At 37.7% G+C, this 13,584-nt stretch overlaps 1 protein-coding gene across 1 annotated transcript in view; it reads right to left on the reverse strand.

The window, feature by feature from the left end:
* The window catches only part of plekhg5b (pleckstrin homology domain containing, family G (with RhoGef domain) member 5b), a 96,686-nt gene extending 86,585 nt beyond the window's left edge, over positions 1 to 10,101 (reverse strand). Inside the window, exon 1 of the mRNA XM_042491260.2 lies at positions 9,451 to 10,101. Within this exon, the coding sequence (XP_042347194.2) occupies positions 9,451 to 9,532 (82 nt within the window). The 5' untranslated portion in view covers positions 9,533 to 10,101. The remainder of the gene's footprint in view (positions 1 to 9,450) is intronic.
* Between the last annotated feature and the right edge of the window lie 3,483 nt (positions 10,102 to 13,584).

Consider the following 13,584-nt stretch of genomic DNA (forward strand, 5'->3'; position numbering starts at 1 on the left):
AGTACAGTGCAGCACCAGACGCAGCTTAGCTTTGACCTAAATCCCGATATCAGCGTGCTGACTTTCTCACAATGACTGCTAACATGCTGATGTTTGGCAAGTAGGATGCATAGACTGTAAAAAAAATAATGGTTGTAGCTAATGTGACGTCACCCATTGGTTTATGGACTTCCATTTTGGATCCTCGACTTCAACATATCAGCTGTCAGCATCATGTTTTTTGGAGCCTAAATGACCATATTTGGACGAAAGGCTTGATCTGTGGAGGAGCGAGCGGTGGATCTACTAGGGCCACGTTTAGACAAGAACGACCCAACTAAAAACGAAAAAGTCTTTCCTTTGCATTGAAAAAAAATCTGCATTCATATGATAGCATTGTGAAGACAATCCCCAATTACACAGATCCCCAAAACCACTGAAAACGCTGAAGTATGCATGCCAGGCCAGAAGTTGGCAGTGTAACTTTGTCATGACACACCATAGAAAAACACCACGTGCACGTGCAAAGTACAGCCGTACGAGGCTAAATCAGAAACGGGGAATGGAAAAGTGGGAGGTTTAAATGATGAGTCAGAGACTGAGTCGGGGAGATTTTGGGGGTGTTTTTGCAGTTATGTTTGTCAGTTTTGAGTTGGCTCCTCTGTTTCACGCTGTTCTTACGGACAGCTGTGGACATGGAGGCAGCTGCACAGAGGAAGAGAGGCTCTTGTACGCTTAGAAATAGTGAATTTACAGCTCACAGCAACTTAGCGCAGTATATTCTCTGTCTTTTGTCTCTAATATTGCACATTTCTGATCCATCATCAGCTCAGTTTGCTTGTTTTCTATAATACAAAAATGTCCCTGCCGGGCTGAATGTCCTGCTAAAACCCTTAAAACGCTGAAATTCGTTATGAAAAAAAGGAACGAGAAGTCTAATCTTTGAACTTAACAGAAAATCTAAATCAAATGACATAATTCTGAGTTGGGTACAGCCCTAATACATCTGAAACACAACATCCAAAAAACCAGGTGGATATTACCATCTTATTTACTTATTATTTTCAATATTTTCTTTTGATGACGGCGTAAACACTGTTACATTAACCATCAGAAACTTGCTGCAAGAAAAGGTTTTGCCGGACCATCACCACCAAGAATTGCTTTAACACATCTTGTAATTTAACTGTCCATCCTTAAAACAGCTGAGACAAACAACCACTCTTCAACTTGTTGATATGAATAATCCCATAATTGAAACAATCTGGTTAAAATTGCAGTGGGGGCTGCAGCTGAGAAGCCAATAACAGAGTCAACAGGAATCAAAAACACTTATTCCCTAAAAATACAGTTATTGTCATGAGGAGGGCTGCAATACACATAAACAGCCATTTATCCAGGGTGGAGGTTATGAGCGCGGAGGGACGCATTCAGAAATAAACATTTGCCGTTTTGTTTCTTAAGTTAAAGAAGGTGCATGTGACCTTAACGGAGCCCCTTTAATTATCTGCTGCACAGTATGAAGCTCACTGTATCTGCAGTCAGTGTGATCGTATTAGTAAGACTTCAGTCCAAATGTCAAGACAAACTCTGACCGATGACCACGTGTACGAGCCTGCACAAGGTCAAAGTCATTCTGTACGCAAATAAAATGAAAATGCAAAGCAGAGTCCAACAGTTTCTTCTCTGTCCGATGATGCAAATCAGCAGGGTGGGACGAGGACGGAGAATACAACCCCTCAGGGGGGGAAACAAAGCAGTACACCATCTGAAATTTAAACCCAAGAAACGTGTCTACTGTTGTAAAGCACTGTCCTACAAAAATGGGAATAACATCTATACAAAGTGCTGAGAATGAGGGTAATAAGAGCTGAAAAGTTAGGAGCAGGAGATCAGTCTCAGCTTCTGTTTACTATCAGGTATGCTCAAGTGTTATGGGAGTCTTTGTAAGAGAGAAAGGGATGATGGGGAACGATACACAAGAGAAGGTGACGAACTGGCCTCCAGCTGTGAGCACGTTTATAACAGTGACCTCATCCGTGACTAAAAACTGCAAAACAAACACTGTCATGAGGTGCAGGAGGCCACAGCACCTGTTTTATCTGCGTACCCTGATGATAATCTGTGCTTAATTAGCCACATTAAAGATATATAATACAGGATTTACACTCATTATGACCCACTAAAAGTGTGAGGCAGTGCATTTCTCTACAGGGATTCTGCCCTGTGACTGCTTTTTCTTTTTTTTTCTTATTTCCTGAGTTTGGGAAGTTCATAAGTGTGAACCCCAAAAATGCTCAGGCGAGGTGGGGGTTTTATTAAAGGTTAGGTATTAGCAAGAGATCATCAGCAAAACACCTAACAAGAGTTAATCTGTGGTTGGCTTTCACTTTTGCCACCATATACATTCGAATTTGGGCAAACTGTTGCAATGCTGTTGACAGCACACTGATGGCCTCATGGGAAATGTAGTTAAAAGTTAACAAAACAATTGCTTTACCTTTGTAAAAATGTTGAGCTGCTCCAGTTTTACTGTTGGGCTGCGACTAGTGATTAATGTCAATATCAATTCATCGTAAGAGGGGGAAGAGGGATCCCTCCTCGGTCACTCTTCCTCAGGTTTCTACCATTTTTTCCCCGTTATGGGGTTTCTTTTTGGGGAGTTATTCCTGAGACAACATGAAGGTCAAAGGGCAGAGCGATGTCATATGCAGTAAAGCCCTCTGAGGCAAACTGTGTTTTGCGATAATGGGCTTTGTAAATAAAATTGAATTGAATTGAATTACTATTTGAGAAAAACAAAGCAGAGCAGCGAAAAAACCAGGGCTTTCATCTCATTTATGGTTCAATGCTATAACGCCAAATGCCAAAATCAATATATAAATTACAAAAAAAATGTTGCAGAATAATTAACCAGCTGTTTCAGCTCTAATTTTGTCATCAACTACGGTAGAAAACACACTGACGACTAAAGGACAGCAGAGTAGATGCTAACATAAGTGGCGCTCCAAACAACGAGGGTTAAATGTTCTTCTTTTTCTTATTCCTGATGCACATATATGGTCTGGTGGCCGTACATGAAATGCTGAAATTGTTTTTTTTCTGTCAGATTTATGTAGTCTCTGCTGTAGCGAAGTCCACATACAGGACGTACAGAGAGTGCAGAGATGAAGAGATGCAAGACAGGAAATGGTCCGTCAGACAAAAGGAAGAGAATTGCATCAGTGCATGATTTGTTTTCCCATTACAGTCTGTAACACACATCACATTCAGCCAAGGGAAAGACAACAAATGCACTGCAAGGTAAATCAGTATTTACTGTGATAAAACCTGCAGCCTGTGAGCAGACTTTAAGACCAAGAGTACAGTCAAAGTTACCACCAGAGCCATGACAAAGTTATTAAGCCTCAGAGCGTGCCGTGTGAGCCATATCAGATGCAGTGCACGGCCGTCATAAAACATGTAGAGTGCGGCATGCAAATAATATTAAAATGAGCCGCAACATTGCACATGAAGCTGGGGTAATTATTCCCGAGCAGTTGGACAGAAAGACAGAAAAACAGAAAGCAGAGTGAAAACTGTGACCCGGATTGCCATCAGGAAAAGGCAGAAATGCAAAGAGTGGAAAAGAGAAAGGAAATTACTGCCAGGGAACAAAGTGGAACAATGGAGAGACAGTCTGAACGAGGAAGTTTGAACTCTAACAAGCCACGAGCCGGGCAAAAATTACACACACACACACACACACACACACACACACACACACACACACACACACACACACACACACACACACACACACACACACACACACACACAAGCACCCAGATTACACCAGTCTAGTCAGGCTCGAATGTTGATGCAGGAAGACGACACACACCAAATGTTCCTTCTAAACTCTGCAGCTCTGTCAGATAAAAAACTTCCACAATTCTGCGAAAGAAAACTGTCTCACCAAAAGGTCCATTTAGTAGATGGAGCTTTCAGTCGTATCCTAGGACTTTCAGCAGCAGATGGGAGTTTGTCTAGTTGTCATGAAATTGTAGATCATGTGATGTGAGGAAAAAGCACACAGCAGCTACTAAATGGACTTTGTGGTGAGACCGTTTTCACGACTGATGTACAAAAATGAACCTCATCATTAACACTGAGCAGAAGTCCTTAAAATGCAAAGAAGAAAAGTGGAGCTTTGACCATTGACAATTTAATGCAACCCCCCCCCCCTTGTTTAAACAAGAACGTCCCAACTAAAAACTGAAAGCCAACGAAGCATGAAGCCAAAAAAGTCAATTTGCTGCGTACAAAATTACACGGCTGATTAGAGCTGCTTCTGCACTGTGTGACCCATAAAGCAGGCGTTTTAAATAACACCACCAGCTACTTCCGGTTTAGCGCTCTGCTAACTTGGGGATGGGGATGCCAAATGGACCAAATGGATCCAATTCTGATAGCGAAACGAGTAATTTTGTGATGGTTGTGGCTCTCTAAAAAAATATATCCACTGATTTACATACACCTTTTTCTCAATGTAAATCTATGCGAAACAGTATTTTTGTTCCTCGTGGCATCAGTTGACGAACATATTTCCACTGATTTGCAACTGCAAAAATTGGCTTCAAAGTGCAGCACATTTCATGGGGACCTGTCAAAACTCTTGAAGTGCTGAGAAAAGATAGAAATTTTAAGTCCTACAATAATGTGATTCGATCAAAAGCTCCAGAAAAGCAACTAAATGGTCTTTGTGCTGAGATCATTTTCTCTAATGCTGTTCAAAAACAAACTTTTAACTTCAGTTTTAACACAAACATAAAAGAAATCCTTCAAGTGCAAAGAAAAAATGAAACAACTCCGTGCAAACTTGTGATGTGATCGAAAGCTCCAGAGCAGCTAATAAATGGACCTTATGAACTGTATTTTTCTGTGAGATAATAATGTTTAATGCCTACTGTCTGAGAAATAGTTCTGCATCTGAGAAAATGTTTTTAAATGTCTAGTATTTCTCAGTAAACGCTGCTGGATTTTTTCTCAGCACTTTCTTGGCAAACTACCTGCTGACAAAGATCACGTGAAATGATTTAAAGCTCCAGAACAGCTGCTAAATGGGCCTCGAAGTGATGAGACTTTTTTTCTTCAACTGTTTTCAAGGTCGAGAATAAACGTCTAACCTCAGCTTTCAAAGCAGACACGAACATGAAATTACTCAAGTGCAAAGAAAAAAAGGAAATATGAGCATAAACGTTTCCACGAAAGCAGGGAGATAATGTATATGCTAATGAAGAAAGCCAAGTAAACATCCAACTGCTGAGGACAACCACGTGATACAATAAAAAGCTTCACAACAACGGCTGTATGGGCTTTGTGGTGACACACTGCTGTCTCCAAAGTCAAGAATAAACATCAAGAATAAACTTCTAACCTCAAATTTAAAGCTGAAACAGATACGAAATTCTTCAAGTGCAAAAGAAAAACAGGGCATATACATTTCCACGAAAGCAGAGTAAACATCCCAAAACTAACCGACATCACGTGACATGAGCTTACGCTGCAGAGCACTTAATTCATGGTCCCTCTGAACCCCAAATCATGTTTCATATTGCCTAAAAAATACTTTAACATATAAGAAAATAATAGTATTTTGAATATTTTTAGCTGTAATTCTCAGTAAATATTTCTCAATATTTTTCTGAGCATTTTCTTGACAAACTACCAGCAAATGGAGATTATGTGACGATAAAACGCTCCAGAACGGCGGCTGAATGAGCCTCAAAGCGGTGAGACTTTTTTTCTTTACATGCTGTCCATAATAACCCTCTAACCTCAACTTTAAAGCCAACATGAACATTAAATCCCTGAAATGCAAAACATTTCCACAGAGTAAACATCCATCTGCAGATGATCACGTGATACAACAGAAAGCTTTAAAACAATTGCTGGGCTTTGTGGTGACACTTTTATTTATTACTGTCTCCAAAGTCAAGAATAAACATAGAGAATAAACTTCTAACCTCAAATTTAAAGCCGAAACAGACATGAAATTCCTCAAGTGCAAAAGAAAAAATGGAAATATGAACGTATACATTTCCACAAAAACAGAGAAAACATCCATCGGCTAATGAAGATCACGTGATGTGATCTAGAGCTCAAGAGCAGTTAATTATTGGACCTTATGAACCCCAAATTTTTGTTGGGAATATCATGATTCATTTGAGAAAATGTATTTTTGAATTTCTTTCAGCTGTATTTCTCCTCTCAGAGCATTTTCTTGGCGAACTACCTGCTCACAGGTCACATGATATGATTTAAAGCTCCAGAACAGCTGCTAAATGAGCCTAAAAGCGGTGAGACTGGTTTTTTTCTTTAACTGCTGTCAATAATAAACCTCTAACCTCAACTTTAAAGCCAACATGAACATGAAATTCCTCAAGAGCAGAGAGAGAAAAAAGAAATATGAGCATATACATTTCCACGAAAGCCAACGTGCATCTGCTGAGGACGATCACATGATCGAAAGCGTCAGAACAAGTGCTGCATGGGCTCTGCAGTGAGATTTTTCATCGCTGCTTTGTCCAAAATCGAGAATAAATATCAAGAACAAACTTCTAACCTCGATTTTAAAGCCGTCACGGACAAGAAATCCCTCAAGTGCAAAGAAAAAGATGATATGAGCATATCCATTTCCACAAAAGCAGAGTAAACATCCATCTGCTGATGAAGATCACATGATAGAAAGCTCCAGAACTACTAAATAGACCCTGTAATGCGAATTTTCTTTCGTGTTATTTCCAACGTCGAGAATAAACTTCTAACCTCAACTGTCAAGTCGACACTGACAAGAAATTCCTCAAGTGCAAAGAGAAAAAAGAGCATATATAATCACACGAAAGCAGGATTATCACACATCTGCAGATGAAGATCACATGATATGACAGAAAGCTCCAGAACAGCGACTGAATGGACGCTGTGGTAAGACTGACAACTTGACAGTGTCATTAACCCTTTAAAACCTGGAAGGACATCAGTTTTTTGTGAGCAATTTGACAGATGTCTCACAAATTGAAAAAAAAAGGAAGAAAAAAGAGGGAAAAAAATAACGTGAATTATAGATGAATGATAGAGATTATTAGAAGGTAGTAAAAATATAGAAATAAATGTCAGGAAAACTACATTCACGTTCACCAATTAATATTATAATAAAGGGGTCGGATTAAATAAATTTATGTGTCATCCCACTCCTTTTCTCACATGTACATTGGGGCAATTGTGGAAAGCATTTATTGTCTTTTTTCTTTGTTTTGTTATTCATGTTTTTTCTGCTCTTTTGTTGTTTTTTTTACATGTTCAAAGTAAAGGCATCAATTATTTAGTTATTATTATTATTGTTGTACTTATTTTTAACTATTATCTTTATTTATATATTATTTTCTCAAGGTTTTTGTTTGTTTTTTACTGTTTTTTTCTTTTCTTTTTATGTTAATTTTCTTATATCTCATAACTTGTACCTTCTTCCCATGTTTCTGAAAGAAATAAAGCCAATTTGCTCAGATTTCAAAGGGTTAACCTGCAGCAATAGATGATATCAATAATAGTCATCCCAGAAACTAAACCAACCAAAGCTCATTGAAAAAGTCGCTGATTTAAGCCAGAGCGCCATGTGACCTGCTACATATGTCCTCCTTTTATGATGACGGACACTTTAACATCCTAATAGTTGATCAAAAGAGTTCGAGCTGAGGTTTCTTGTCTGTGTTTTTGTTTTTTGGTGGTGAACAGAGACCAGACAAGACATCTGGTCCCAGATTAGACCAGTGTGTTTAAGACAGGCTTAAGACTCCGGTGGCCTGGAACACTGAAGGGTTCCAGACTCAACCAATTAAGGCTGCTAAACTTTAACTCCGCGCTTACTTCACTTACTGTACGAACCCATGAAGTGCCAGCTATGCATGAATCACACATGTAAAGCCTACGAGACGGGACACTAACTTCATCTTTCTGGGTGTAGATCTTAAAGTTAAACTCATTGTATGTAGTACACAGCACGCACCACCACTTACACAGGTACCTATACTGTCATATTACATCGTATACCCCAGTAGCGTTACCAACAAGTTGCAATAATGTTTAAAAAACAACATTTTAATCTAATGCTCAAAGAACGTTTCTAGGATATTTATCATTTCAAATAATGTTCCTTTAAGGTTAAATGCTAACTATGACATAACGTTATAACTGCAGCATTATGGGGATGTTGAGAGCTGATGGATCATACAATGTTCTTTCTATAAAACGTTCCCACAATGTTACATGAGAACAAAGGAAGAACGTTTTCAAAGCCACATTCAGAACATGTTATTGAGGCCTGAGATTACAGACCATATTTTTAATGGAAATGAAGTGTGGTTTTATTACCCTACCTTTAAGAAGAACGTTTTAAGAAGTAAAAGAAAACTTATAAACTTTACTAAAACATTGCATTGGTCGCATTGTACCGTTCTCAGAACATTTTTAGGACCAAACATTGCTAGCTGGGTATGAAATTTTACATACCACCCAAACCTATTGGGACATTTAAATGGGTATTAAAAGGAGGTATATTTCTATGATTGGGGTCAAATTATGGAGTGATACAAGTATAAGTTTAAAAATGTGTAATTCACTTTTGGTTTTTAAAAGAATGGTTTGTAAAGCATTTTTGAAGGTTACAAGTGTGAATGAGTTTTTGTTGTTTTTCTTTCGTACTGAAGGCTAGTTTAAACTGAGGCATATATAAATGATCATCATACATACATCATACACTGTTGTTTTTATTTATACTGACTATACTGTTTGTATTTAGTGTATTATGACTGAATAATATACTACCACTAAATTTAATTACACAATAATATTGTATCGTGGCCTAAGTATCGTGACAGTATCGTATCGGGAAGCCTCTGATGATTCCCACCTCTTGTTTTCGGACCAAAACAAACCATTTAAACATGCCTGCTTGGGGATATAATAATTTGTTGCACTCCCAGGAAAGTCTAAATATTAAAAATTTCCCTTTGATGTGAATTATGAGCTGGGAAAAACAAAGGAGAGGGGAAAAACACACAATAAATAGTGATTTACAAGAGCTAATATCTATCATCTGAGTGTTCGCTGAGCTGCACGAACCCTTCATCACCAGAGGAACTTCAGATCAGAGTGTACTGTCCTCCTTTAACTAAAATACCTCCAGCTGGGATAATTGCTCAGGTCAGTTGCCAAATCCAGCTATTAACTTTGATGACTGGAGGGAAGGGGGGGCATTAAACAAAGATCTGGTGCCTGAGGATCAAAGTCAGCCCCCTTTCCTATCTGAGTGCACACAGTGAGTTACACAAAATCACAGAACAAAGGTGACTCATTTTAAGATGCTGACTTTACAGCAGCTTGGTGCAAATATGGAAAAGGGTGATCAATAAGAGTTTTGGGTTTTTTTTTACTTACTGAGACGTAATCTGAGACCAAGCCAGCTCCTCGGGGGCGATTTGTGCAGGACTGAATTCATGCTCCACTTGTTTGGCACCATCTATGCGTGCAGAAAAAACCCCTCTGCACCGACACCAGCTCCGTCTGTCGATGTGTGTTGCAATGTTAATCACCCAGCGTTGTTTAATTAGCAGTCTTCATATGGCATTTTCTTCCCATTTCTGCCCTCCTCTGAAACAGCCTCTGCTAACCGGTTTAGGATCTGTCTGTGGCGATCACAAAGCCGCACATCACCGTGAATGCACGGGGGGAAAAAACACGCAGAAAAAAATGCATCCACGAAAAGTTGACCGCTGGCTGCAAGTTTGGAGTCCGTGCTGAGCTGTAAATAACCTGTTGCTGGCTGCACACATGCGAAAAAGAAATCCTCGACGTCCAAATGTTTGTTCGTGGAGCTCGCTCGGTGCAGATATTGGATCCAAAAACAGCCAAAAAACCTCCTTCAGTGGTTTTAAAGAAGCAAATCCACGGATAAACTTCTTTGTATTAACTTTACACGCCGTGCTGCAGAAGTTGAACGCATTTTGTCCGCTGTTTCGTCTCACCGTCCTCTCTGATCCACCATCGGGTCTCCATTCATTCAGAGAACCTGATCCACAAAGACTCGACGCAGTTCGTCTCTGCGGGGACGCCACGTGGCCGCTGGAGGCGCCAGAGAGACATTCAGCACACAGACCAGAGTCCATTCATTTTCTGAACGATTTAATCCAAAAAAACATCCAGATGTCTGTCAGCCCATATCTGAAAAACAGACAAAAAGAGACAATATTTTAGAGAGAATGACCATTATTATCCAGTGATCGCATAAGTAAAGTACATTATGTTTTTTATATTTTTAACTTACGCACTAGTTATAAACTGCATTGTAGCATAAGGTGCAGTTTTATATTTTACACATTTTACACACTGAGCACATTATCCATATTATAATTTAAATATTCACTTACTAGTGCTAATTGTCTATTGCTGTATTTCTTTACATTTATATTTTTACACACTTATATACTCAACATATTATGGTTAATTAATTTTTTTAAATATTCAGATAGTTACATACTAGTGATAGTTGCTAAGCTAATTGCTTACTATCACTGAATTTCTGCATTTATATTTGAATAATAATAATTATTATGATTCTTATTATTATTATTACTATTATGTAATGAACCACAATTTCCGTCAGGGATCAATAAAGAATATTTCTGATTCTGACATTTACTCAATAACTTATTACTCTGATTTGAGTATTTCCAGTTTCTGCTCCTTCATATTTCTACGAAATGACAATTCAAAGGCAAATATTGTCCTTTTTTCTCCACTGAAGTTATTTGATAACTTCAGCTATTTTGCAGATTCAGATTAATAATACTGAATATAATATAACAAATAAATTATGGTGTGTTATATGTAAGGATGAAACTGGGAATTTCTTTTTTATGAACAAACTCTATTTTTTTATTTTTTTTTGAAATGCACTCTGGCACCTTACGTACCCTTGAAAACTATATTGTGATTTTTGTTGCCTATATATTTAGATTTGGGGCTATTAATAAAACATTTGGGGCTGAATCCTGGGACACCAAAGACGAATGACGCATCTGTTTCACCGGGACATTCACTGGCCAAGCAGCAGATAAGATACATTATTTTAACCAGCTGTAACAGTTAAGTGATGTAACTAAACATGAAAGCGTCAATAATTCAATATAAAATACAACACTACATTATAATGAAATTAGCCATTCTTCATCATGAGTAGGTTTTACCCTTGGTAGCCTACTGTAGTATATTTTTATGCCAACACTTTTATTGTAGTAACAATTTGAATGTAGTTCTCGAACATGTAATTAAGTATTTATACACTGAAAGGCAACTTTGCATTTTTGACTACTAATGATTTTGTCGCTTGAGATGACGACTATCAGATTTTAGCTGGAACTAGCTAATGTAAGTTAATACTGAGGTCTTAAACTTTGTGAGTTGGTTGAAAACTGTGTCCAGCTGCTGTTGAACAGTTTCCAGCTGATTTGTTTAAGACTACAAATATGCACATGATGACTACACATGCCCCAAAGCTAAAACAGAGGATAAAATGACTCAGGTGAACAGTCAGCATCCTGACCGGCCCATGATCTCTGCAGAAGATGGAAATTTAGTAGATAAGTTAGCTCCAGTAAAGTATTATATTTTGTTTTACATGTGATTCAAATGCTATTTATTCTATATTGTTGGAATGATTTAGACGCTTTGTATAACAGTAATGTTATTTATTCTATGATATTGGAATGATATGGGTGCTCAGTATAACAAGAACAACAACAACAACAACATCAATAATAATAATGTTATATATTTTATAATATTGGAATGAAATGGGGGGCTTTGTATACTATTAATGTTATTTATTCTATAATACTGAAATGATTTAGATGCTTTGCATAATAATAATGTTTTTTATTGGAATGATTTGGAAGTGTAGTATAGAAATAAAATACCTGCACAAGCAAAAATGTGGATTTATGTTTCAGTGTTCACATTTTGAAACACTTTTTTTTTTACAAGAGAAAGGGATTTATGGATGAGGAGTAACCACTGAGTTTGACAAACGTAACATTATCTCGGGCAACTTTGGATTGAGTTGCTGCAGTGTTAACTTCCTCAGAACAAATTACGAGCAGGACAGAGTCGCTATCATTGCTTAAAATTCTGATATACTCTTGGCTCTTATGTTTCTGTCCAAGACAGGTATTTTTCTTACCCTGTGAATAAAAGTAGGCCTAAATTAGTTAGCTTATGACATTCCCCTTGCCTTTAAAATAAAGCTTTATGGTAATAGGTTGAAATTTTGGGAGTATGTATTACTTTCAGGGCCTTTACATGGGTGAGTCTGACTTTATTACCTGATTAGGCCACAACTTGAAGAGGCCTGTGCCACAAAATCTAGTCTGAGGGTCTTTATTAAAGTCAGAAAATCAGATTACTATACAAGAACAACTGAGGTTGTATACAATACACAAAAATGGGAGAAATGGCGGGTTAAAAAAGCCTGAGCAGATCAATATCTGTCCATAGGACCCTCACGGCATTTCATTATTTTTGTGGTTTCAAAAAATCCATCCATAGCATGAGAACATTTTCTGCTAATTTTGGGGAGTTTCATGTTTTTTTTTTAAGTAAACAGGGGGTTTGAGCATTTATAATTGTTGTAATTATTTGACGCACGTAGTGTATATTTCTTATTTTTATGCTTATTTCTATTTATGTGTGTTGTCCTCAATACTTTTCATGGCTTTAAATGCTTTAAATGCATCATCTAACAATTTTAAATATAGCACATGAAACAGACAACACAACAGACAAGCTGGAAAACATTTGGTACCTTTTCTATAAAAAAAAATTATTTATCTAAGTAGCTGCAAGTTAATTTTCTTACAATCTATTAATCAACTTATTCACATTTTGTGCAGTATTCGGGCTAAAGCTCGAGCTCTATTTGACGTATATATGTGCTTTTAGGTAACAACAGCAAAATTAAACATACTACTGACTGAAAAGCAGCAGCTTCAAATAAATCTTTAAAAAAGTCAGTTTTTTTGCATGTTTGGTAAAAGATATATTGTTTACATTTGTATTAATTTCATTTCTCCAATGCATGTTACTTTGTCTGGTCACTCGAGTTTATGTGGACGGTCTCGTGGCACCTCTGCTGCAGGATTTCTCTGTGGTTTGCATGTCGTCTATGGGAAAACATCTGACCTGACAAAGCCAAAACAATGACTCTGCCAAAATGTAGCTGTGTTGTATTTGTGTGCTCCCACCCTCAATAAAGAGGCGGGGAGCAGCGAACAAAGACTAGCGAGGGGGCAGAGAGGGGACGTTAAAACAGCCCACTTAACAAATTAGCAATTCTTCACTGTGTGAGTGGATGTTTACGACCGAATACTCCTTTAATTCTAACAGTCGGATGATTTAAGGGTCGGTCTGCGTACAGTTACAAGTCATTCAGATGAGGTTTGTAATTTCTTTAAATTAGTCTTGATTTGATTTTAAAGCCATTATGAAAGATTAAAGTTATTCAGTATTACAGGCCAG

This window comes from Plectropomus leopardus, chromosome 9 (assembly GCF_026936395.1).
Source record: "Plectropomus leopardus strain MGB_pleo_1.0 chromosome 9, ASM2693639v1, whole genome shotgun sequence".
NCBI classification, from domain to species: Eukaryota; Metazoa; Chordata; class Actinopteri; order Perciformes; family Serranidae; genus Plectropomus; species Plectropomus leopardus.